This window comes from Mastigoproctus giganteus, chromosome 1, assembly GCF_048544385.1.
Source record: "Mastigoproctus giganteus isolate SK-2022 chromosome 1, ASM4854438v1, whole genome shotgun sequence".
In the NCBI taxonomy this organism is placed as follows: Eukaryota; Metazoa; Arthropoda; class Arachnida; order Uropygi; family Thelyphonidae; genus Mastigoproctus; species Mastigoproctus giganteus.
The window spans coordinates 19,760,790-19,788,540 of record NC_143575.1 but is presented as its reverse complement, the minus strand read 5'-3'; the positions used below and the strand labels follow the sequence as shown (position 1 = coordinate 19,788,540).

Here is a 27,751-nt window from a genome sequence, read left to right as displayed (position 1 = left end):
AAATGTACGTACCTCCTTTTGTGACGGTTACAGAAAAGGAAAAGAATTTCATTGAAATCATTTTGTTTCCGTCCGTAGAGCAGAATTTTCTTCCTGTGCGTCCATATAAGGAATTTTAACACCTGTGTAACCACATCCGCGAGTTTCATGAAGTTATTTTAATTTTCCTAGTTTTATGATAGTTTAAATCCAAAGTGGATTATTGTACTGAAGTGGAGTATAACGAACCGTAACCCAACTTTTAGCACAATGTACTCAGGTATGAATTTGAGTTGTTTTTCTCATGTTTATTGATGCATTTTCTCTATAATTCGGACCAACTGTAAACCGATAAATTGATTGCTTATAGAATTAATGGCTTGAGAAAAGAAAAAAAAAAACATGTAAATAAAACTGTAAAGTTGTTTGGCATTCAGCAAACCTCATTTCGTTCTCACTTCGTTTATTTTTATTACAAACTCGAAGTTGTTAAAGGTAATTTTTACGCCTTGTAGATAAGATAAATATGGCTTTAGATTTATAAATGGAAACACGTGAGACGCATCAGTTTTCCTCCTTTTATGGACAACAGCTTTCTTAAGTAGACTTGATCGTATGCAGGTTACTACGTAAGCCTCGAAAACTTAACACATAAACCTTGAATTAAAATATCATAAGAATATTTCATTCCAGTAAAGTACAGGCATATAAATGATAGTAGGATATACATTCTTTAGTTTATATATTAAGCCTGTTTCAATAGAGTTATTTTTTTTCCCCTTTTTTTATCAGAGCTAAAAATAAACACATAACTCGAGTGCTGGTGACATAATTTTCAAGTTTGGATAGTTCAATAGTAAAATTCTGGTTATGTACTGAGCTAAAGGTTCCTGTCATTTCAGAGAAAATCACTGGGGTAACTGTTTTTGCGATCTGCTCATATTCACTGAAGTGGATCTGCTCTTTTTTGTGTGTATGTGTGTGTGTGTGTGCGCATGAAAGCGAAGAACGCCTATTTTCTCACATAGTAAAAGTTAAAATTAACTCCAGATTTTATCGAAAGTAAATTCAAATTTTAAAAAATGGAGAAAAGTCTTTTTATATGTTTTGTTTTTTTCTTTTTGAAAGGATCGAGGGATGGTTTAACGAGGGATAGGGCGTTTTATAGAAGCACTAACTTATAAACATTATAAAGTGACGAGAAGAATACTGTAAAAGATTAAAAAAAAAACAAAAAAAACCCCCCAGTAATTAAAAGTTATTCTAACTCACATAAGAATGAACAGATTAGCGTAAATTCATTTAGGAATTTAGCAGCTAACGTATATTCATTCGCTAAAGCTTAATGTAAGAGCGCATTGGATATCACTATATCAAAACAACGTCCCAAAATTTTATCCAACTAACTTAGAGAAATGATGAATTGCACTTATTAATAATTTATTATGGTGGAATATACTCACTGTCCAAAAAATTAGAAACCTTTTTCAATTGCCATCAGCAGATGATACAAACATAAGTTGTCACATGGTATGTGACACACTATCTATCTGATACCAGTTTTTTTGGTATCAGATAGACACTGTAAACTTTCCTGGGCTTCTTGGTTGATTAGGTCATGGGGAACAGAGGTCATTTTTCTGATTTTCAGAAAGGTGTTATTGTTGGAGCACGCTTAGCAGGAGCCACAATTGAGAAAGCAAACGAAATCGGTGGTGTGTTGAAAGCGGCCATTTAAAAAGTATACAATGAGTGGAAGACGAAAAAAGAGAGAAAGTCGGGTACTCCAAGATCGAGATCACAGGAATTTAAAGCGAAATTTAATTCGCTTTAAATTCCTGTGGAAAATGACTGAATTCAAATGATTGAAAAATTAAATTTAGGCAAAGATTAGTTACATATTTTTGTAAAAAAATTGAAAGATTCGACTGGAGCGGTGCCGCCAATACCAAGACTAGACTGTGGAACTGGAAAAAGATCATGCGGTCTGACTTTCGATTTTCAATTTTTTTGCACCAATAGTAGGGCGAAAACGTGGCGTTAACCTCATGAAGCCATGCATTCAGACTGTCTCGTATCCACTACTCAAGCGGCTGGATGTGGTATCATGGTATTGGGTGTGTTGGTATGTACTGTGTGCGCTCATACCTTTAGTAAGTCATGTTATTTTTAATGAATATCTTTCTGTCGTATTACACCAGCTTCACCTCGCAGTGCTTCATTTTCACCCCGATTGTGATGGATTCTTTCAAGATGACAACGCCACTATTCACTGCGTAAAAATTGTATCTGAATAGTTCGAAGAACATTCCCAAAATTTCTGACATCTACCCCAGTTGACTTGTTCTGCCGAACTGAATCCAATTGAGAATATCGAGGATATATTGGAAAGAGCAGTTCGGCTTCACGGTTCTTTACCGACCACAATACAGTAGCTGATAAATATCCTGATGGAAGAATGCCCAAACCTGGTGAATCCATGTCACGATGTGTACAAGCTGTAATTCAGGCAAAGGGTGGATCTACAAGTATTAAATAAAGGCTTCTGATTTTTTGGCCAGTGAGTGTAGAATGAAAGGTATAAATGAATATTTTACGGTTAAATATACAGTATATATTAATTCTGAGGATTAAACCAATGAACATTCATTTATTTAACATCCAGCACCACAGAAACTTAAGTATATTTTTTCTCAGTTGATCACAGCGTCCTCTTACATGCTGTCATATAGAAGTACATACCTCTAGCTTAATAAAAAGTGTAAAAATAATTTATTAATTAATAATTCTAGCATGACCAGATTATCTTGTTATATAAAGATTAAAATACTGTTATATAAAATGAAGGGGAGGGATGCAATTATACGCATAATATGAATTATAATTTTAGTGGGACATCGATTATCCGAACTAATTTTTGTCTGATCTGTTATTCGGATGATTCATCTTGACTCCATTGTTTTTAATGTCAAAATTTGTTGATTTAAATATTTTTAGTGATGCTAATTTTGGCACTTGTAGAGAGCATTACGCGTTTAGACTTACAGTGTTAATTTTAATATACTAAGGGCAAATTTAATGTTTACTAAATGAAAGAATGCTTTGTAGCTAATTACGTATACAGAACTTCACCAGATATTTCCAACTTTATGTCTCAAATTACTACTAAGTTTTTAGCATTGTCCACAGAATGTTATACTTTGATAATTAAAATGTTTAGATACCATAGTTTTATAAAAATATGTGACAAATTGTAGGCGTGTTTCGTAATTTGTCACATATTCCGTTATGCTACTATGATGGCCTTATCTTTTCCATTCAAAATAGCAAGTGAAATACATGGGCATTTAGTAATATCCCAAGGCTATCAATACACCCTCGTGCAAGCACACAAACAAAAAACACAACATACAACTTTTTTTATATATTGTTCTCCTTATTTTGTTTTTATTTTCCGTTTACGCATCAATTGACGGGGTTAAGGATGACTGCCTTAGAACGAATTTATTGTTTTCAGGCGCACATATCGTAGTAGCAGCCTGAGAGTATGAATTTTAAGTTTTAGTTTCTTGACCTGGTGTGTTCACTCGAGACAAAGCCTCGGGCAGAGTGGTCACGATTAAATCTTCCTCCCCTCGAAGTGCATTGCACAGAAGTTTTCGTACATGAATGCTCGGATTAAGCAAAAGATTATATATCAGTAGGGTATACTTATCGGCCCTGAAAACAGCCTTTAGTTTATAATTAAAGAACGTATCAAGTTCGTAACCAAACGGTGAGTAGGAAGTTTGTGCCTCTTTACAATAGATTATCGTTGGTTAAAATGTAAATAATAGATATTTGTATGTAGTGGAAGGAAAGCTACCGACAGCTTAAAATTATTGTTATTTATATAACATATTAGCATCTAAGGTCCACCTGTGTTGCTTGTTATGCATGCTGTAAAACCCGGGATGAAAAATACACTCCTTTCACCTGTGATCGGTTAACTTCCATCAAAGAACTCCATTTGGGGGGGGGGGGGGGTGACACAGAACAGTTCAAACACAATACTGTTCAAATTTTAAATTTGTAATTTTTACAATATTTGATAGAAGCTTTCATATGAACAGTTCTTTTAAACAATATACACTATGATCAGAACTAGCTTATTATTTTATAATATTTAAAATACAAAAGTACGAAACCACTGTTATTTCAAGGCCACTTAAGAATTACCTCAGACCCTGCACTGTGTCTGTAAGTTGAGTGTGTTCGCTCGTCGATTTGCTGTTTGCTTGACGAAAATCCCAAGTTTCCGCAAGAAAAAACCAAGCTACTCTCACTTGAGACCGACTATTACAGCCACATTGCGAATAAGACCCAAAAAAATTTTCTTGCGTCATTAACGGGATTCGAATTCGGAGTCTTTTCCACCAGGTCGGGGAGAATGGCGATTATAACCACTGTGCTATTCGGGAAGCCTAGACAAAAACTACGGAATGACTTCTATTTAGAAGTAATTTCTATACTTTGTAGCAATGGTATCCATTGACCGATATAGAACTTTTACAGTTACACTGCTGTACTTCGGTACATTACAGAGAAGCAGTGTGCAGATTTCTCACTTCATGTTCATCGTTTCAAATGTTCATTTGGTAACGTGCCACCTTTGCGTGTATTGGTTCTATTATCCATAAGCTGATTGTTCATTAAAATAAATTCTTTGAGAATAAACAAAACCAGTTTAGGAGCACTAATTTTAAGCCGGTTTGTAAACTCTTAAAGTGAAATTGGAGAGGATTGTTTTAGACTAGACAACGTAGGCTGTGTTGACTCTTTCAGATTATCTAAAACTCTTTCTAACTTTTTATTTATTTATATATTTTTTGTTTTACAAACTTGGGAGTAGCACCGTTTCTTTATAAACTCTTTCATCTTCATCACTGTTCCAACCTAAGATTGGGTCAGGTGAGTCAAAGTCTTCCATCTTTTTCTATCTTCCCAGATCTTGTCTTCTATCATTCTCTCCTACTGAATTCCCTTTGTTTCCATATCTTCTCTAATCTGATCTCTCTCTCTCTCTCTCTCTCTCTCTCTCTCTCTCTCCACCTCTTCCTGGGTCTTCCTATCGGCCTCTTGTCCACTTTCATCTCAAATATTCTTCTTGGCAATCTGTACAAGTTCGTTTTCTTTATGTGTCCAAACCATCGCAAACGTGATGTAATCATCTTCTCCCTGAGACTTTCTATTCCCAAATCCATTCTTATATCAGTAGTTCTTATTTTATCTCTTCTAGTTTTAGCTAGCATAGTCATTAGCACCTTCATTTCCATTATTTGGTAATGGAAAATGAAGAATCCTTTGCTAGAATCCTTTTTATTCGTCCTCCACGTCTCAGCAGCATTGGTCAATATAGGGACCAATATGTCCTATTTATCAGCATTTTTCACTTCATTGGAACTTCCCTGGCCCATAACAATCTATTAATTAGAAAGTCCTAAGGACTGTAAAGCGTGAATTATCAAGCCATCGGTGTGAGGACAAGAGACGCATCTATTGCAACCGACGCATCTGTCTCGGGCACAAAGCTGGAAGAGGCACAGCAACTAAGGAATTTAATGGTGTGAGTTCATATGATAATTAATTGGGGAGAAGGAGGCGCATTTCCGAGTAATTGCCTCAGGCGGCTAAATACTTCCACCAGCTCAGAATCTCATGTTCGATATACTTATTTGGAAGTAACGTTCAAATTTTGACGTGTCTGGGAACTGATGGATGTCGACATTATTGACCGTGCTTAAATGCTCAAGGTGATGCGTCACTGTAAAAAGGCAGTGACTGAGCACCAACGTCAAATTTCGTGTGTTATTTTTACAAAAAAAAAAAAAAAAAAATTAGATCAAGCATATGGTGAGTATACCATGAAATTCAAAACTGGCAGAAAAATGATGTTGGAAGTTTTGTTAGATCACACAAATTCATGCCAGAAGGCTGAAATTAAAGCTTTGTGCTTTAATGTGTTCCATTGTTTTAGAGATGCGATCAGAAGTAAAAAAAAGACCGAATAAATGGTCTAATGAGGACTGAATTTTGCTGCATGCCTGTACACCTCCATGCAGGTCCATTTTGCTTAATCAGCATATCACTAAAGGTGGATTGACAACTGTACAGCATCTACCTTAATCACAAATTCTCGATCATGCGTTTTTATCCCCTTTTTTTTTTTATGTTTACACTTGAAACGTTATAGTTTCAAAAGTGCTGACGAAATGAAGCCTATGTCCATTATTTTGAATTAAATTGTAGCTATCCATTCTTAGGATACAAATATCACTTTTAGGACTTAATCGAATCATTTCTGATCATTGCGGGAACTGCTGAGAAAATTAGAGGCCCGGAATCAAATAGAATGTCATATTTCGTAAACATTAACTTCAGATATGCTACAGTGAATGTTATTTAAATCTTTCCCTATAAATATGAATAATTTATGAAATTGCTGCACATACAGAAAGGTTTTATTTATGTAGAGAACAGATTATCAGTATTCCGTGATGGTCCAGATAGTTATCAACCGATGCTCTTTCCAGAAATAAATAAATTCGAAAGTTGTGGCTTTCTCTGATCACAAAAAGCGGATTTTGGAAAATTCAATTTTGTTTTTGTGGTCCGAATAGAGTTTTTCAAACCTTTAGAATTGCCGTGTATACTGATTTATCAAATAGTATGTTGCCATTCCAGGCACCAGTACTCGTGTATTTTATATCACGTGTAACTAGATTCGTGTCAACTGCTCTAGTGTACCACATTTCCCTTGACCTACTTGGGTTGACTGCATCACAGAAGCTGTTACGGTGAATGAGTTACTTTCCTCTTTCGCTTTGTGTACGCTGTCACGTAATAGTCCTACGATTTACTGCGTGAACCCGATTAAATTCTGTTGCATTATTGTTTGGCATGCTTTTCACTCTATAGGTTTATGCTAGTAGGGGAATTTTATGTTTCTAGCATAACTGATATCCTCTTATTGACCCTTCAGTGTTGCTACAGGCTCTTAAGTTTGTATGTACGTATGTGTGCATGCATTTAATTTTTTTGGGACTTTCCTTTTGTGTTTGCAATCAGCAGTTAGATTTGATTGTCCATTCGTCTGCTGTTTCGCTCTGCCAGCTATGTTGTTCACTTGAACGTTTTCCTCAGAAAAATTGAATCTTAATGGTATATGAGTTTGTTAGCCCAATTGGGCTCAACGATTCCTTTAGAAAACTACTTGTAGTTGCATGGGTATTTGTCCTTCGTACTCTCTGTTTTCACTTGTGGCATCAGACCTTCAAGATAAAGTAGATAAATGAAACCGTAGCTTATAGGTTTAAAGCATGTGGGCTGAAATCGATACCAGATTAAATATAGGGTGGTTATAAGGTCCTTCCCCATTTTTAACAATTAATAACATGAAAACCATATTTTTGCGTTGTAATCGTTATTTGTGGAAGTTTCTTTTAACAATAAAAATTAGCTCGAAATTTGACCACCAGAGGATAAATGATTTATTCACACCAATAAATAAATTAGCTTTGCATTCGTTATACGTAAAAATAAATGACAATAAAATGACTAAATAGGAAAGATGGGAGAATTCGAGTGTTTTCTGGGCATGGTCTTATTCTTCATCGTGATCTTTATAACCCTAACTTAAATAACCAAGTCTAATTAAGTTCGTTTTAAAACGTTGCTATTTAAAGCACTTTAAATTAACCTTTATTTCAAAACAGGCGAGTGTTCGCGGTAGCATAACTTTTATAGGCTTTTTCATTCCGTGGCTGAGTTAGTCTCAGGCGAGGATAGCAAAGTTCCCCACCCCTTCCTCCGGAAACGGGTTTTTCGTCAAGCAAACCAGGAAAACTGACAAGAGCACACGTGCAATTTATGGACATAATACACATGGGTAGATGAGGTTATTCTCGGGTGGTCCTAATGTGACAGTTTTTTTACGAGAATAGAGGTGGTGTTATTGCAGCCCAAAGAGAGAAAAATATTGGAAGCCCTCCTTGTTTAAGAATCATTACAAATTCTAAGAAGGCTACCTAAGAAGTGGTTGTCCGTCAGCATCACAAGAAGTGATTCAAAGAATTGATAAGGTGCAAAAAGAACAACCATTTCAGATTTTAAGGACGTAATCCGTCCAGAGGTAGTGAAAATCCAATGGGAAAATTTTTGAAGGCAGTTGTGGAGAACACTGTCCCTTCTTGACTGCTTATTAGAAAATAATGGTGAACACGTGGAGATATGATCATCAATAAAGTTTGGTGAAAAATTTAGGTTATTAATTTTTCTAAATTAATCATTCGAAATCTGACCGCCAAGAGGACTCACTTCTTGGCGGTCAGATTTCGAACTAATTTTTTATTTTTTTTAAAAACTCTCGCTTATATTAATTACAAATGCAAAAAATTCTTTTCGATATGACCTGTATTTTTCGAGTCATTTAATTTTTATAAGTCGGAAAGGACTTTATAAATGTCCTGTTATCGGTCTTTGAACGGACAAACATTATCCACTTATTAAATAAATTAAAATAATTTTATTTCTGTGGTCTTCTCAAGTACTCTCCCATGGGTACCTAAAAAGGTCACAGAGATATGCACCTATTCCAGGTCATCCTTTAACACATTTTTTTTAAATCATCCTCCTAGCTCATTTAATAGTTCTGTTTTGCTGTTCTGGTTTCGTTTTCATTCGATTTCAACCCTCGTCTGAATCCATAATTTATCAACATATATCCGACCTCCAAATAATATGAGGCACTAGGTCAGCACTAAGGACGGTCAACAAAACCGGACATCCTGCCTCTATTTTGCGTTCTGATAATAGCTTTAATGAGGTCCTCAGTGAGTTTGAATTTATAATCTTTCTCTATGGGAAGTAATATTAAAGCTGGGACTAACTGTAGAAGACGTGTAATTTCTATCCTGATTAGGAACAATTGAAAATTTTATGTCAAAGATCATACGTTAATTATATTATGAATTAGTCTGCTATAATTAAACGATATAATTTTATCGGTAATTATAGCATGACTATAATATGCTTATTATAAAAATTATTATATATTATTATTATATTATTAATATATAAAATTATTATATTATTATAAAAGCTTGCCGCAATAGGTAAGCTTTTAAGCACTTCTGGGAAAATTAAGGTCATGGTATCAGCTAGAATGATGTTTTTGTGTAACATATATTTTAGTATTAATATACTGTATTTTAAAAGCAAATATAAAATACTTAATAATAAAATAATTGAAAATATAATTATAGGCTAGTCAGTGATTTTGTTAGGTGTACACGAGGTCAACTGGACGTCCATACATATATATTTTTAATGATATATTACTGAGTGCTTAGCGGGAGTACCACATTTTTAATTCATTGTCTTTTTCTTTTTTATAGATATTATATTTTAGAATTATTGCATCTAGCGTACTGGTGCTTTGTGTCATTTATAAAAATGATATTAATATCGTAAGCCTTTAGAGCCCATGTGGGTAGCACATTTATTAGAATCGCCGTCCTCCCCACACCAGGTGGAAAAGACCTGAGTTCGAGTCACGTCGATGACGTGACTCGAACTCAGGTACAACAACAACGAGCCTTTAGAACTGTTGTACTGATTTATCAAATAGCATATTTGATAAATCAGCGACAGTGATTCTACGATGTAGCTCGTACACTGCAATTTTAAAGCTTTTTAATCAGTCATATACATGAAATTTATATAGACGTGATGATATTAATTGTGAAATATAAGGTTTCTTTTATTGAGTGAGAAACATCTGCTGTCTTAATTAACATTAACGATAAACAGATGTCGTACGACATCTGTCAATCGTTAGTGTCGCCCTCTTTTGAAAGGTAATAATTTTACATTTTAATACCTCATAGAAAGAATTAATGCCTTAAAAAATAACATCCAGGTGCACATCAAGCGTGCATAGCTTTACGTCTGAATAATAGATTTCTTAATCTTTGGAGTTGTGCCACTGATAGGCTGTTGCAGCCAATGACGTGTACGTTGTATTGTTCCTTCATCTATCATTACAGTGCGCGTAAGTTTTTTATTGTGTATCTCATAATATTAAGTTAAATTAAAATGCATTTTCTTCAAAAACCTAAAAATGTCTGAAAAATTTATAAAATGGCGCATAAACTTGAAATATCTGGTTAAATTGAGGAAATTTCCACCGAAAGTTACGAATTGTTAAAAGAAATTCATGAGGATTCTGCTATGTGGAAGGGACGAATTTTAGAGGTGATTCAAATGATTTTCTGAAGCAAGAGAAAACTTCCATAACAATTCTCAATCTGGTTTGCCGACGGCAAACTAATGAAAATGTTGAAACGTGAGGGAAAACGTGTTTGTAACGATTGGAGCATGGCCATAGGAACGATTGAGAATGGATAAAGACTGTTCGTTAATTATGGTTTCCTATTTTGATCTGTTATTTATTATTAAAGATCAAGGTTGGGCCACCTTTGTTCAATCGCATACAGGATGAAAACTTGATAAATTGCAGCTGGCTGGATGGAAATGTTATTAATTGCCGCAGGCAGATACAGTAGTTAGGATTTTTTTAAATAATAACTATAATATCTAAAGCTGTTTATTAGGAATCATGACGTTCAAAATTATTACACAGTGACACAAAAAATAAAATATATTAATATGATTTTTGGACATTCTAGAAACAGTGACTGTGTTAGTGCTCTAGCAGACTACATGTGTCATTGTCACCCTCGCTAGTAGCACAGTGGATATAATCGCCTTCCTCCCCACACCGGGTGGACACCTGGATTAGAATCCAATCAATGACTAGAGGAATTTTTATGAGCTTTTTTTCACATGCTTGAGTTAGTCTCAGGCGAGGGTTGTTTTCGTTCAGCAAAAAAGACATATCGACCATAGAATACACACAATATATAGATACAATATACTGATGCCTCAACCTTAGTTGCTCTGGCGCTTGGTGAACGCACACGGACACGCTGTATTGTACTTCTGACCTTCGAAGTTTTTTTTTTTTTTTCCTTTTATTTTTCAACATTCCCAAAATGAAATTCTTCTTATCTATGAAGTATAGTGAGAAATATAGATCTTCGAGAATGTTCTTCAGATTTCTCGAAGTCAAGACTCCAAGCCAAAAACGTGGTCTTAACTTCGAGAAATCTGCAGAACATTTTCTTTGTACAGGCACCATGAGAAGGAGTTCATTCCATCATTTTCTTAAGAAGATTGACTTGTCTATTTCAGTGATATATCCTGATAGAATCTTCAGTTTATGATCCAAGGTAGTGGAGACCGTTAAATGAATTCCACTAACCTGAAAGGCGTTTTCCCTTATAAAGGAACGTATTTATATTTCTTTTCCAGTTGCGCATTCGGTTGACTTAAAGGTGATGCATGAAAATCTCAGATTAATTGATAAAGTTAAATATGAAGAACATAATTGATTCTTTGTGAAGGCTTGAAGGTTCGATCTTGGGTCAGATTGTTATACTAAAATGATGTGACAGTAGAGCATGAGGGCAACATCGATAAGGAAACAGTGGCTTTTTGGTTGTTTTAGAATTTTATACACATCTTAAGCCATATTGCGACGTATATAATAGGTCGGTCAATTGCGTGTGTTCTGTGTTCGATTTGCTGTTTGCTGGACGAAGAGCTCAAGTTTCTGGGAAGGGAATACTATGCTACCCTTGCCTGATACTGACTAACTCAGCCACATTGTGAAAAAAGACCCATAAAATTCCTCGCGTCATTGACAGGATTGAACTCAGGCCATTTCATCCGGTGTGGGGAAGGTGATTATACCAACTGTGTTACACGCGACGGCGAAACAGTGGGCGCGCAGAGCCTTTAACTGGATTCAAAAATATTGAACGCGAAATTTCAACAGACGTGTGTTCAATAATTTGTAATGGCAATAGACACAGATCGTAAGAGATCGTAAGTGCATTAAGTATCTTTTACAGTTAATTTTAAAGTTTATGTAACGTAGAGGCATTTTCTTTGGGCCACATAAAGTTAGCTTCTGATTAACAATAACTTTTTAGGGAACAAGAATGATGCCAGTCATGAAAATATGCCCAATGAATTTTAAGTCAGGATTTAAGATGAGTTTTGATGTTCGTTCCTTGCATATCCTAGGCGCCTCCGTAGCCAGGTGGGAAGGAGCAGCAGTGCGTACCACACGCTTCTTGATTAGACCGGGGTTCGAGCCCGTCACCACCAAATATGGAGGATGCGGAAAGGTCAGGGAATGACCACCGCATATTCCGGAGCAATATGGCCTTAGTTGCTAATGCTCCTAAAAACCAAACAACAACAACAACAACCTTGCATATCCAAATAGACATTTTCCAGAAAATCGTGGTTCCATCAGCGAGGAACAGGATAAGCGATTGTACAATGATATAAAGGAGATTGAAGGAAGGTGTAAAGTAAACATGATAAAAGACCGCTGCTGGTATTTGGGGGGGGAGGGTTGTGGGATAAATATAAAGCTGTCAACGTTACTCACTTCGAAGGCAATTAATTAGTTTTATTATTGGATTTATTTGGTCACATTAATTTGATCTACTAGCTGCTGTTGTATTAAATGGTATTTCATCAACTAGACAGGTTTGTAATGCAAGATAAGAGATAATCTTATTTTACAAGAAATTTGAATAAAACTTGGTCCACGTCATGTTTCTTACAAGCACCTTCCTTGGATCAAGGTATTTTCATTGTGTTGTAATATGATAGCCAAAGCATGTTGTTCACACGAGGTCATGTAAACTAGTGGTTTGTTGGTGTGTGAATATATTCCCAAGGAAAAAATCTCCGCCCACTGGAGGTTACCTTTGGTTTAAGCCACTGGCCAGTGGGTGGTTCAAATTTTTAAATTTTTTTTTTTTTTTTTTGCATGAAAAAGGAAACGCGTGAAATTAAACCCCTTAACGGTGCATGGAAGAAGCGGTAAAACAACTTCAAAAATAGTTTAATGTATTTTTAAAATGTGTTTAAGCAACAGTTTGACTTAAGTTTCTTATCAGAACACAAGAAAGCATATGAACAAGTAAGTAGAGTTTGCATGCTATGGGTATTCTCTATAGCTTGTGTATATTAATATGAATGGTATTTTTTATGGCTTTAATGGTTTAGCGGTCAGCTTACCAACCACTGATCAATCATTTGCAATTTTTAGAAGGCATCTACTGACTTAAAATACAGATTACGTATTTGTGGCCTCGTGCAGTCTCCTCTGGGGAACCAATGATACTTTTAGGAGGGCCATCCAAGATGTGCGAAGAGTGTCTTTATTAGATTGAATTTGAAGAGAAAATAAAGCGATATAAGAAAAAATCCTTTTTTTTTTTTTTTTTTTTTGGTTTTTTTTTTGTTTCCAAAGAAGTAACTGATCTTATATATTTTCGCGTAATAATTGAACAAGAAAGATTAGCAATTTAAGGACAAAGGATATTTCTGAAATCATCTAGCGATCTCAGTATTACCGAAAGTTAGGGTATATGAAACATTATTTTCGAAATTGCGTTGATTGCTAAACCCTTTTTAGATTACACAGCTATGACTATGACTCATTGAAATAAGTTAAGAAATAGTCACCTGGAAAGAAATACAAACGAAATTAGCTAGGATTAAATACAGCGATTAGTTCTAGAGAAAAGATTACTGTGAACTATATTAGATTTTTTTAGAATTGGCATTTATTGTGATATCTGATTTTATTTTATTCCTGGGGGATATCTCTTTCTCAAAATGGGTAGCAAAGTTTTGCAATACTGTTGTTATGTGAAGAACTAGAATTGAATATTTTATTTGGCTTGTGAGTCTGTTGTCATTTAACAATAAACCTCACAGCCCAAATAACAACATATGGAAAGATCTTCTAACAATCTTTCGAAACGTAAACATCTTTCTTATAATGAGATAACATTATAAGGAAGATGTCTGTTGATGTATTACATGGCCTTATTATAGCGAGAAACTGATAACGTATCGTGATTCAGTTGCTGTGGATATAACGTGGACGTGTTATAATTGCGATGGTGTTGCCCGATTTCTAGTCTAGAAGCCATATAATGCGAGCGTATTACACACGGTTACAAAGAGATGTCCCATTTTATAGGTCAAAAAAATTTGGTAACTTTGTGGATGGGACTAACTCCATCTCCAAGTCCAAACTACAGACTACAGACCCCAAGTACAAACTCCACTATAGTTAGCAAATTACTATAGTTAGTAATTTTCCAACTGAATTTTTGGAAGTGCTCAGTTAAATAAAGGTTTATTATTCAGCTTAATGTAATCGTATTTGAAAAATACGGTTATATTTACGATTATATTATACGATTATATTTATGACTCGAAAAATCGTCTAAACTTTGAACTAGAACTGTCCAATTGTTTTCGTGTGCTCCAAGACCTTCCTGACACAGATATTTCAACCAATAATGACAAAGTCATTGAGAGTATTGTAGACATTGCCTTATGCCCTTGCACCTACTTGTCAAACAAGAAAAACCAACCAGAATATCAAAAGAAACAATTGCTATGATGAAAAAGCGACGAGAAATGAAGCAAAGTGGTAACATAAACCACAGGGTAGAATATGTAGAAATGTGCAAGGCCATAAGTAAGAGCATAAAAGAAGAAATGCGCAAGTTCAACGTTGATCTCGTCAGAAGAACACTAGAAGAAAGTCAAAAGAAAGAAAGCTAAAAATGGTTATATACAAGAGGCAAATGCTTACTTTAAAGCTTGAGGATGGCGCAGCAACAAAAACCCAACAATAAATACTAAAACGAGTGGAACAATTTTATTCAAATCTTTATAAGGATAAGGGACAACTGGATCCAACACCAGATGCAGAAGCTGTACCAGAAATTTTGGTAGAAGATGCTATAAAATCAATGAAAAATGTCAAAGCAGTAGGATTCGATTTAGTCGTTATTGAAATGTTGAAAGCTGGAGGCCAGCCGGCATATAAAACTCCAGCCGAACTATTTTCAAAATGCCGTCTACTGAACAAAAGTATCTGTATCAGGAAAAATGCAGATGTAAAAAACCCCGACAAATAAGCTTATTGCCAGTCGTCTATAAGGTTTTCACAAAGATACTTTCAAGAATAGGCACAATACTTTATGCGGCACAACCCAAAGAACAAGCAGGTTTCAGAAGCGTTTTCAATACAATGGAATGGATCACATCCAAACAGTGCAGCAAGTTATAGAGCGGCACATAGTATGCATAGTATTAGGGTCAGGCGCCACCTGTGGTTTCCCACAACTGTGCTATATGTTCGCTGTTAAAAAAATACAGTACTACTGTAAATGCCAGAGAAGTGTTGTGTGTTGTATATGACATATTGCGTTAGGTTCTGTTGTGTGTCCTGGCATTTGGCCGCAGGGCCTCTGGTGGGACTCCACGTTGCCTGCACACACACACACTACTAGGAGGTAGCCAGTTTGCCCATTATTCTCTGGCTTGTCTCCGCCAGGGTCGCCAGAGCTTCCTGGACGGAGACAAAAAAAAAAAAAAAAAAAAAAAGGTAGAGTCGGGGAAGTACAGAGTGTACGCAAGAAGGAGGGTATAGCTAGAAATATGGAGGATGTAGGCGAAGGCATTCTCCAGATTATCAATGGAGCCATAAGCACCATCAGGTGAAAGGGGAACCCGGGGAGGAGGATAAATAAGACACAGCAAGAGAGCTGCGTGTAAGTTGCCACTGACGAATCAGGTGGCCCGTATTGGGCCACCCGGATTGGGGTGTTCCTAGTTCCTATTTTGCATTGGAAGTAGGGTGCTCCGTCTTGTGAAGAGGGCTTGTGCAAACTTGGTAAACTCATAGTAGTAGTTTTCTTCTGGGATGACTAAGTGTTCATTTCCTTGAGGGTTATCTTGTATACGAGTAAACAGGATGCTGCGGAGGTCCTCATAGTGTTGACACGTATATACTAGATGGTTCCAGTCTTCTATTTCACCACATGCACAGTAGGGGTTGTCAGTGATTCCCATGGATGTTAGTTTGTGGTTTATTGATCCGTGTCCGGTAATGAGGTAGATAGTATAAAGACCAGGAGAGAACCAATTTGGAGACTTGGGAAATACGGCATTCACATAAGGTATAAATTTCTTGATTGGGCCCTTGTCGGTAGCAGTCCATCTGTCCTGCCAAGTCTGAAGTAGTAGGATGGCAATTTGTTTCTTTTCCTGCCTGGTTTCATTCAGGTTATTGATGGAGTGTTCAAGGATAGTTGCTGGTATGCCCCTGGATAGACAGTAGTGGAGGCCCTTCGAATAACCTCCAGATCAAGTGGAAGGACGCCCTCAAGAACCTGAAGGGCTGGGTTGCTAACTGTGCAGCATGCCCTTGTAATAGTAAGAAGGATGGTGCGCTGGATGGTTCCCGATTTACGTTTGTTGTTGTAAAGAGTTGCCCTGCGAAACCAGACCCCAGATCCATACGTTATGGAGGGAAGGAAGATTGATTTGTACAGAACCTTAAGGGTGCGTATAGAGCGGCACAATGAATATAACCTTCCATTATGTATAGCCTTCATCAGACTATGAAAAAGCATTTGACTCGGTCACAAAACAAGAAATAATCAACACCCTAAATCAGGGGTCGGCAACCTGCGACTCGCGAGCTGGATGCGGCTCTTTAACTTTTAGCTCACATGAAGCACAATATGAAATAGAGTTAGAGGACTTAAAAATCAATAACATGTAGAGTGCAAGACTAAAATTCCTCAAAACTGAAATTGAGGATTTGGAGAGGCAAAAGGCTGCCCTTGCAATTCTACACAAATGGACGGCGATAGATGAGTTGAAAAAGCAAGACCAAATTGTGTTCGATATGTGGAGTAGCTTACCGGACACGTATATAAATTTAAAAATATTTTGCATTTGGACTCAAACTCATTTTTCTCTCAGTGTTTGGTTCGACGTATTTCTGCTGGCAAATATTTTCGAACATGAACTATATTAAAAATAAATCAAGAAACCTTTTGAACAATGCGAGTCTCTCAGCATGTTTAAAGATGAAAATTACGGCAAACTCGCTTGATGTTGAGAGACTCGCTCAAGAAGTTCAGCAACAAAAATCACATTAATTCGTACCTAAGTGGATGTTTGTTACGTTTTTTCAGTATTAAATAATATTTCAAAAAATATATTTTTTAATAAAACACCTTCCCACTCTATTCCATTTCTTAACCCCACCCCCCTCCTCTAGCTTGAGCTGAAGTACGGCTCTTCGGATTCTGTTTTTTTTTTTTAATTAGAACAAAAGTGGCTCTTCACTCAAAAAAGGTTGCCGACCCCTGCCCTAAATAGAGATTACTTCAATGTTTTCCAATCAATATATGAAAAGGCGATTGCATCAGTACGAATCAACAATGATAAAGTTCAGATCGAAATAAAAAATGGTGTCCGACAAGGAGACACAATGTCCCTAAACTATTTTCTGCCTATGTAAAAGAGATTTTTTGAAAGCTAAATTGGGATAATAAAGGACTTAAGATAAATGGAGATTACCTGAGTCACTTACGATTTGCAGATGATATCATTCTCTTCGCCAATGATCCGGAAGAATTGCAGCTTAACATTGAATAACTGCAGCATGAAAGCAAGAGGCTCGGTTTGAATATGAATATCAAGAAGACACAGGTTATGTTCAACAAATTTACCAGACCAAAGAAAAGCATAGCGGATAGACAAGAACTAAAAGAAGTGGAAAGGTATGCGTACCTTGGACAAGAAATTTCAACAGATGGAACATCATGATGAAAATTGAACGGCACATAAAATCGGGATGACAAGCATTTGGAAAACAATATATTCTTCAAGTCAAGCTTTCCACTCTGTCTCAAACGAAAAGTTTTTAATCAATGTAGTTCCCCTGTCCTAACGTATGGTTGTGAAGCATGGACATGAATACCAAACATTTTACAAAGACTGTGGGTCACACAAAGAAGTATAGAGCGCCGAATTTTGAACATAACCAAAAGAGACCGAAAAAATGTGCATGGATTCGCCAACAAACCAAGGTCTGTGACATCATTGAAAGAACAAAGAACGATAGATAGACCAAACGAATTTTTGGAATGGATACCGCTTGACTCTAAACGCCCAAGAAAAAGACCAAAGATGAGGAGGATCGGTGAAATTATGAAATTTTGTGGTGTTGTAATTGGTTTTTAGGAGCATCGGCAACTAAGGCCATATTGCTCCGTATACTGTCTGTAAATTGCTTGTGTTCTGTGGTCGATTTTCCGTTTGCTGAGCGCAAATATCTTTGAGTGTGCAGTGCTTTATTTATGACACAATACAAATAATCATAAAATAATCAGCTATGTACACATAATTGGCAGCGATAATTAACATTAACAGCATAATTAGTCATTGAATGATTGACATGACCGCTTAATTAAATGTCTGAAATATCTTCCCTGGATATTTGTGTTTGGGTGGTTTAGGTCGGTTGGCGCGATGGAAATTGTTTCTTCTCGAGATGGGATCAAGTAAGTTGGTACTGTATGAAAAACCCTTGTAGAAGGTTTTGCTGTTACTGACAAGGACAGAACACTCCACTCCAGTCTGGCGACGGGCTTAAGACTCTCAACTTTCCAGAAAATTTACGATTGAAATCTAATGCATATTTTTAATATGTAAAAAGTTTATCCTAATTTAAAAGAGAATGTCGATAAATCATTTTGAGGCCTGTTAACATATGTGCGTAAAGCGCTTAGTTGTCTTCACGATTCATTCATCTGTCTGTCCGCCCTCATGTAATAATTTGACTCCTAGCTGATGGATTTTCATAAATTTTTTATTTGGGTGCTATAGGAAGATTTGCCAAGCCGTCCCAAATTTAATTAAAATCGAACCAATAGAAACACGCCAATTATCATTTTTTACCCTTCGTCCGCCCATCCGCATGTAATAACTGGATTTCTAATGAACGGATTTTTGTAAAATTTTATATTTGGTGCTTTCAGAAAATTTAGCGAGCCATCCGAGATTTCATAAAAATTGAACCAACAGAAATCCGGCGGTTATTATTCCTCTGTCCGTTCCATGTCGTTTCCCAATGCACATATTTAAATTGAATTTTATATTTTGTCCTTTTAGATCGATTTGTTTAACCTTTCCAAATTTCATTAAAAGTTAACCAATAGAAATCCGGAAATTGTTATTATTATTTTTTCCCCACGCATATCACTGGTTATCTATTATTATTTTAGCTGAAACAGTAGATATTACGTTTGCTGCTACTTCGCATTTCACGTGCTGTTTCAAAACGTGGAATGAATATTAAGTTTGGAGGCACGTGCAGTGAAGTGAAAACAATTACTTTTATATATATTATTAATCAATTGTAGTTAATTAGTACGAAATGAAAAACATTTTTCTTGTTGCTAAATAATGGAACTTTCTCTTGATTTATAGTGCCACGAACTACTGCTGGAAGCATGCAACGCCGAAATGTCACTTCTGTTTATCTCTCCGATAGACGACGGCGGCTAGAAGAGGTGAAAAGCGACATCGTGACTATTCGAGCAAATATCCGGACTGCCCAGCGTTTGTTTAGTGAGGTAGAGCGAGGTATTGAGGATTACAAATGGGAATCAATAGATCGAGATACGTGGAGTAGCCATCTGTATCCTGCTCTGTTGTACTCGCCAGCACGACTCCATCCCTCTCTTCATCCTCTCCAGAAGATGTACCGCAAGAACCATAGTTTCTTGGAAGAGATGAAGTGCCACTTCAAGTGGAATCATGGCATTCTCCTGTGAATCTTCAATAGAGTATTGAACACCATTGCCATGGGGTCTGTTGAAGACCGCTGTTTTTCCTCGACATTTTTAACTCAAGGAGCATTAGAGAGCTTTTTTTATATATGACCAGAACAATGTAACATCATTTATCAATGGGACATTTTGGTTTGTATCCGATACAATTCTTCAAAAATAAATATCCGTTATTAATTCGTGGTCACATGGCATTCAATGTTAGAAGTGTCATCAAGAGGAAACGCGACTGCTTGTTTTCGGTGCGTAATTGCATCCAATAGATTAAAAGTCTATGAAATTTAATGACACCGTTAAAATGAGAACAGAAGAGAGAAAAAAAGGAAGTCGGATAAGAAAAAAGCAATGCTCATCATTTTGAACTTTTTGTACACCAGAATTCGAAATTTTCATGTCTGTGATATTGTTTGTTTTAGCATAAGTATGTGTGTGTGTGTGTGGTATTGTGTTGCGAGTCATTTTATAAGATTATCCATGGTTATACTTTACTTTACTAGATGAAGTAAAGAGAATCCATCAGCTTTTTCACTGCCATTTGTAATTTGGGAATGTTTTTAATCGAAATGTTTGTCATGCGCATCTTTTTCGATTTCATTTCTGTAAAAGTATTAGGAAATAAAAGTTTTATTGATAAAAGTGGCTGTGTTGGTTTTATTATTGTGTAAATAAATCAATGCCCTCGTTATAAGAGAGAGGGATATTCATGCTCGAAGTTTTAATATTCTTCCTTTCACACATGCGTTATTACTAGATGTTAAATATATGAGGGAGCCGATTTTGGTTGCCTTGGAAATTATCACAGGCTTTACTTTTATTGTTGACTTTTTGATGAAAACGTTAGTGGTACCTTAAAAAAAAGCACTAATTCTTTTCCTGTTTAGAACTACACTGTGATGGGTTACTTTGTTACTTGCAGTGACTATGGAGGCTAACGCAATATGCTGAAATCACTCCTAGAGCCAGTTCTGCAGAATTCTTGACGTAGTAGAGCTCATTATCCTCTTGAAAGAACCCATTAGAAGATGGATGCATTGCAGCCATAAAGGGATGGGCCTGGTCAGAAACAATTTCCAGATAACCTATGGTATCCAAATATTGCGCTATTGGTATTATGGGGTTCAGTACGTGCCATGAAAACACTTTCCATACCATTAACACTGCCGCCTGTATTGTTGACACCTGGCAGGATGTGTCCATGGACTTATGCTGTTTTCGCTATATTCTGGTACTCTGATCAGCGTGATTCGTGGATGCATGGACGTAGGTAGCATGACTCCTAAACGCTAGTTCATCTCCGCCGTGGCACAACTTGTGATACAGAATTCGTTAAAGTGGTCAGAAATAGTATGCTTGTGCAGTGTGTATCCGTTGTGTTGTATTGAAGTTATTTGATTATTGGACCAATCCCGATACACCCGAGACACAGTTGTACATGGAATCGCTGCAATACTACAATTTGTGAGATGTTCCCACCAGCTACTATGCCACTTTTAAAGTCACTCAAATCTTTTCTCCTTGCCTATCCTTGCACTGAATTACGGCTATATAGGATCCCAACGTATCTATCGATTTGCTTTATACTACATGGTACGAACACATGATGCTGTTACTGAAAGAGTGCTTCATTTCATGAAAAGGATAAGTGTACCTAATAAAGCGGCCGCTCAGTGTATTTTGCTTTTTGCTGTTATATTTTTCTGTTAAAAAGTGTATTTCTGGACTTTTTTTTTTTTGTTAGTTGTTGGCGCATCGACTTCTGTGGCAATAGTGTACCATAATGTCCCAAAATCTTTGCATTTTACTCTGATCCAAGCCCGAAGGCGGGATTCGAACCCGCGACCTTTGGGTTGCCAGGCATGCACTTTACCCACCCGGCTAGACCTGGCGGCATTTTTGGACTTCGCGGAAGTATTAAATTTGTTATTTAAGTGGAATGGATTTGAAATCATATGACGATTGGTTAGAACTTTGGTCTGGAACTTTTGGTGTACGAAATTAAAAACTTCTCAGCTATCATCCTCTTGCTGAGACTTGATACAGCGACTTCATTGAATCTATCGCTGTTGAAGGTCGTGAGTTCAATGCCGTCAAGATGGGAATTTTTTGTGGGATATACTGTTTTTTTTTTTTTTTTTTACACCGTGCCTGAATTAGTTCGTCTCGGGCAAGTGTTCTCTGAAGCTGGTTTTTCATAGAATAACTCAATTTACAGGCACAGTTCAATGTCATAGTATATGGCACGTTATATCTAATATGATGTCAAACAACCTCGAACCAATAGCAGTAAGAAACCCATTTAATTACTCTATAGCCAACAAAAAAAATTTTTTTTTCATACTTCCGCAATGAAAATATGTGATTCTGGAGGAAATAAACGCGCTGATTCCGAAAATCACCATAAAAAGTCTCTATCACGTCTACATCAAAAGATGTACCAACGTAAAATTTTATACCTTTTCTATAACTCATATAACTTCGGAAAAAATATAAATCATTGCGAAATAGTTATATTTAAATAATATATAATCAGGATACCTGTAATTGTCCTTAAAAATGTTTGCTATTAAGGGATTTTCTCTTGTATTCTTGCTTACTCTCCCTCACAAGGAACCAGCAGTAATCCTCCATCATTACAGGATTCCAGCGACCTTGGTACCGCTTTTCCATCGTGGAAATATCTTGATGAAATCGTTCCCCTTGTTCATCACTCACATCTCCCAGATTTTCCGGGGGAAAATTCGAGATGGGAATGAGGAAAATCAATTTTCAACGACATTCGCCAGCCCGTGTTTTTGTAGCACTCGACTAAATTAGACATCAACATTTCATAGTTTTTTTCTTTCCTATTACCCAAAAAACTATGTACTACCGTCTTATATGATCGCCAAGCTGTCAATTCAACCTCCTTTAACTGGGTTTCAAACACATCGTTTTTCAGGAGTTTCCTAATTTGGGGTCCTACGAAAATTCTTTCCTTAAGTTTGGCATATGTTAAATTCGGAAACACACCTCTCAAGTATGCAAATACATTACCTTCTTTATCTAGTCCCTTCACGAAATTTTTCATCAATCCAATTTGATGTGCAGGGGTGGAAGAAGAACCTTGTTTGATTGCACTAAAGGAATATATTTTACATTACATTGTCCTGGTATGAACTCGTCTCGCTTGTCCCAGTTTTGCACAACATAATGTTCTTCTGTCGCACGGCTGTCCCACAAACAAAAAAAAAAAAAAAAAACCAATATTTTGTGAATCCTCCCCTGCAAACTAACAAGCAAACCAATAACCTTAAGATCACTTTATATGTTCCCACCATAATCCTGGTATTTTATAGCGTGTGGAACCTTAGACAAGCTTTCATGACTTTCTTTAAGTCCAACTGAATGAAAAGGCACTGATGGAAATTAGTTGCCATTATGAAGCAAAACTGCTTTTAAACTTAATTTTGAGGCATGAATGAATAACGCCGTTCATCTGACTTATGCACTACACCTAGTTCTTTCAGAAGTCCAATAATGTTTTTGCAAAAACACACTGTCCTCCCTAGCAAAATAGTTCGAAAACTTTTCATGTCTTTTTCGAAACACTGAAATCTTTGTTCTTGCTGCGAGCATATTCCACTGCTGTAACCTAGAACCTAACAGTTCAACTTGTTCTTTCGGCAAATTGAAGACTCGAACCGAATCATTCACCTCATCTTGTTTGATTAATTGTACCTCACTACCTGAACTTACTGGCTGATAGTCGACATCTTGTGAAGTGGTAGGAGAGCCGCACCTTCCTACTTTCGACAGGCTGTTTATGTTTGGAGGATAGATTTACAACCTTGAGAACGTGTCACGATCAGTTAATACTTGGAAAACCTTGGCACAGCCTACAAAAATTCTCACCAAAAACGCTAATTGTACTCTCTTCAAATTTAAATTGTTGCATCGGAAGTTGAACCTAGGAACCATAGGTAGACGTCTGATTACTTTTATCGCAAGAAAAGCGAGGCCAGAATTGATTGCTAAAATTAAGAGAATTGGCATGTTTTGGTAAAACGCAATTCCCTCTGTATTTAATAATTGTGACGTGATGTGAAGCTATCATGGTTATTTTCGAAATCTACGCATAAAAATTTGCTAAAAACAGCATTTAAGTTCTTGGAGGTAAAAATAGTGTTGGCTAGTGTTATGGGAAAGAAAACTATCCCCTTACATCTCGGTCGGAAGATAGAATGCTCTTTTTAGGTGCGTTAGCATATATACATAAGCGTCTGTTGTCTTCAACATATCCGTCCATCTGTTTGCACGGCTGCCCACTTTCTGCCTGTCTGTCCGCATGTAACAACTCGACTCCCATGGATAGATTTTCATTGTATACAGACGGATTTTATATTTGGTTCTATAGATTTGTCGAACAATTCCAAACCTAATTTTCATTAAAATCGAACAGATAAAATTCGACAATTATTAGTTTGAAAATGCGCCTGAAATGTAACGGACTGCCTACATTACCTGATTTGTAACGGAAATATGTTATCGGATGTTTAGACATTACTTAATAAGAAAAAGTTCAATCGATATCACATTTTCAGCGTATGTTTCATTGGTCCCTGGAAAGCTTTTAAGACCATCATACCTTCCTTCCCCCTCCCCTGACCACAGAAATCTATTCATATAAAGGAAATATATTTCGTATATTACTCTATAACGAAAAGTTCGATCGAGGCAAATTTTCAACCATGTTCTGTTGGTCCTTGGGAAAATCTTAGGTTGTCCAGTTACGATTTCACAGGCCAAGTTTCATTCCTCTTCCCCCTCCTACAAAAATTGTCTTAAATGAAAGTATGTTGTCTAATTTGTTGCCAAGAAAAATGAGGATTGCTACCAAATTTTCAACATATATTCCGTTGACTCCTGAGATAGTTGTAAGTTCAATTCCTATTGAATAGCATTCCCTCTTCAGTTTCCCTACAGAAATATTACTATAAAATTGAAAAAGGGCCCCTGATCCATTTCAAAATTTCAACGCTGTCTTAGAAATGTAACGCACTGCGTGCGTTACATTTCTAATTTACATTTACATTTACATTACATTTAAACATCTCTAAAAACAAATAGTCCTTTAAAAGAACTTTTCTGTTTATATTTCTGACGGAGTCATAAGGCCAGAGGAGATAACAAGTGGGAGAATACAAGAACATTGCCGTATTTAGCAGTCAAAATAATTCGCAGTGCCTGGGGGGAGGAAAGAACCATACTGTCGTTAGCTAAGTACAGTCTCGATTGAAGAGACCTAAGAATTCCTCCAGTCTTCGAGGATTCGAATCGAGACTTCTGGAGAGTGAGTGACTGTTGCTTTATGTAGCTGTTAGAGAGTGCGCCAAAGAGATTAAGGCTTCGAGGCGTCAATCGTATGTGCAAATAGCATGTATTTTCCGGTAGGTTTGTACGAAAAACGCGGTTTTCGGGACATAACCCTCTCTAACCCTCGTCCGAACGAAAAAAGCCAATAATAGTTCCCTCCGTTGAGATTCGAACTTAAGAGATTTAAAGCGCTAGGCTATTTATCAGAGATTTAAAGCACTAGCTAAAGGGCTGCGAAATGTTGGCAGGTGCTCATCCATCGTGTAGTGAACGCAGTCAATATGTGTCACTTAGTATGTGATGAGATTGGAACATCCTCTGTGCGCTTGGCTAAGGACTGGATTGTATATCGTAACACCAGTGTTAGTAAGGCCAAACACTGCGAGAAAGTTGACCAATACATCAGCAAAAAAAAAAAAAATAATAATAATAAATTTGAAAAAAGTAAAAGCAAAACAAAGTATTCATACTGTTCGCCTTCTCTCAAGGTAACCATCCAATTCTATTTTGAACTTATCTAGATTGATTTTCTCTTTCACGTAGAGAGGCAACTTACTCCAGTGTTCGATAACTCGCTGCGCATAAGTGAACTTCATAAGATGCAGTTTTCTGTTATCCTCAGAGATTTTATATTTGTGTTTCCCCTCGTTCTTGTCTCACATACGAAGAACAGACCTTCCTCATTCATTTTACCCAACCCCTTCATCGCCTTCTCCTTAGATGTCGCATTGTCAAACTTTTCAATCCACACCTAAGCCGTTATTCATGTGTTCACCGATTTGTACGCGTCATTCATTTGGTTGCCTTCCTTTGAACCTTCTCTAGAAGTTCTGTCTTTTTGAAAACCACTTCTAGCTCTTCGTCCTTTAGCTTATACCCGACTCCAGGATTTGTGTTTCCTAAATACATAACCTTAAATTTAGAAGCATTAAAGTTAAGCTGCCATTTTTTGGAATATATGCAAGAGATCCAAGCATCCTGGCCTGGCTTGAGTTGTTAACCACCCTTCCTACTTTCAGATCATCCGATTTGACAGCCAAGCTTTGAAATCAAGATCATTTATAAAAATTGAGGAAACCCAACAACGAGCGCCGAGGGACTTCGCTTGTTACAGTGATCCATTCTGAAGATTGACCGCCTATGACCCTTTGTCTCCTATATTTTAGTTATCCTGCATCCAGCGTAAGATTCTTCCAGTTTATAAAGCAGCTGCGCGTGCTCATTAAAATTAACCTTTAGAAGCAGTCACATGATTATAAATTAATCCCGATTTTAATATTAATTTTGTTTTCTTCTACCGAAAGAGGCTTAGTGTGTCCATTACTAACATAATGCAGAACTGAAACGGTTTGCTTCTGTAGTTTGTATGCGAGTATATTCTTGCCAATTTACAGTTTGAATTATTGGAAATATAGTTTCTTAAAACTTTCATTACTTTTAATGCAAGAATTTTTGTTTATAAAATAAAATTGCCTTGAAAAGTGTACGATATTTATTAAACAGGTTATCTGGCAATAATACTAATAGCTGTTTATTAGTCTTAAGGTATTTTTATAGATATTTTTACGATATTTTTATTACCTTCCGATAGATGGCAGCACTAAACAATTTTCTGTTTTCATTAATGCAACTATTTTTGAAACTTATCCTGTTAGCGCACTTTAAATCTGCAGTAAAAATTCTATAACTAAAGGTTGGCCATGGAAGATAAATAGAATATGTTTATATTTGGCTTAACATATTTATTATCACAAAGAGTATGCATTTTTCTTTTATTTTATTATGCATTTTATTCTTGTTCAGAGATGTAAACAGCTGTCTCAAATGAACATTTTGGATCTTAAAATAATTGTATTATATATTTATTTTTTATTATAAAAATAAACATTTGTTAGGTGTTTGTATTTTTTCTACATATTTCTTTTATTTTTCTGTTTCTCAAAAACCGTTGGTTTCGATGTTATAGCTGGCATAATTTTTATTGTGTTGTTCGATAGATGGCAGCACAGCCCAAAATCAGTTTTTCTGTTTATACTGCTTTCATATAACTGAAATATGAACACTTATTTGACGTATTGCTGCCCTCTCTCCCACCCCTTCCTCGACTCGAATAGCGACCTTGTTTTATCTATAGCATAGATTTCACGAATTGATAAATGATAAACCTCTTTTTCAGGTACAATTTTTGGACTTCATGCCATAAATGTTCGATTGGTTTGTTTCATGAAATGATAAGAGTAGAAGTATAGCAAGAGCATTATTTCTGCACTGCAAATAAAAGTCTATTATATTAACATCACATTGAAATGTTGAATTTATTCCTCTTTTAATATTGGCAATTTAAATTGGTTTATATTTTGTGGTTTTAACATAACGAAATATATATTTTGTTGGTAATGGCGTCGTGAGGACAGTTATAACAAATTCAATAGGGTAACTTCGTAACATGCCAACGTGCTTGTAGACTTTAATCTGAATTTGACAGAAAGCTCTCTAAGGATTTAGAAACTTGTTGCTTCTGTCCACTGAGAGAGAGAGAGAGAGAAATGTCAGGTCATCCG

General features: G+C 36.3%; 2 protein-coding genes across 2 annotated transcripts in view; both read left to right on the top strand.

Annotated features, from left to right (window-relative positions):
* Positions 1-27,751, top strand: part of LOC150090612 (nocturnin-like) — a 134,303-nt gene that overhangs the window by 19,851 nt on the left and 86,701 nt on the right. The gene's annotated exons all lie outside the window — the stretch shown is intronic.
* On the top strand, positions 185-20,289 carry LOC150090613 (uncharacterized). The gene is made up of 2 exons (XM_090371762.1): positions 185-259; positions 19,477-20,289. Exons 1-2 carry the CDS (start codon positions 250-252, stop codon positions 19,821-19,823), a joined length of 357 nt encoding a protein of 118 aa, XP_090227888.1. The 5' UTR covers positions 185-249; the 3' UTR covers positions 19,824-20,289.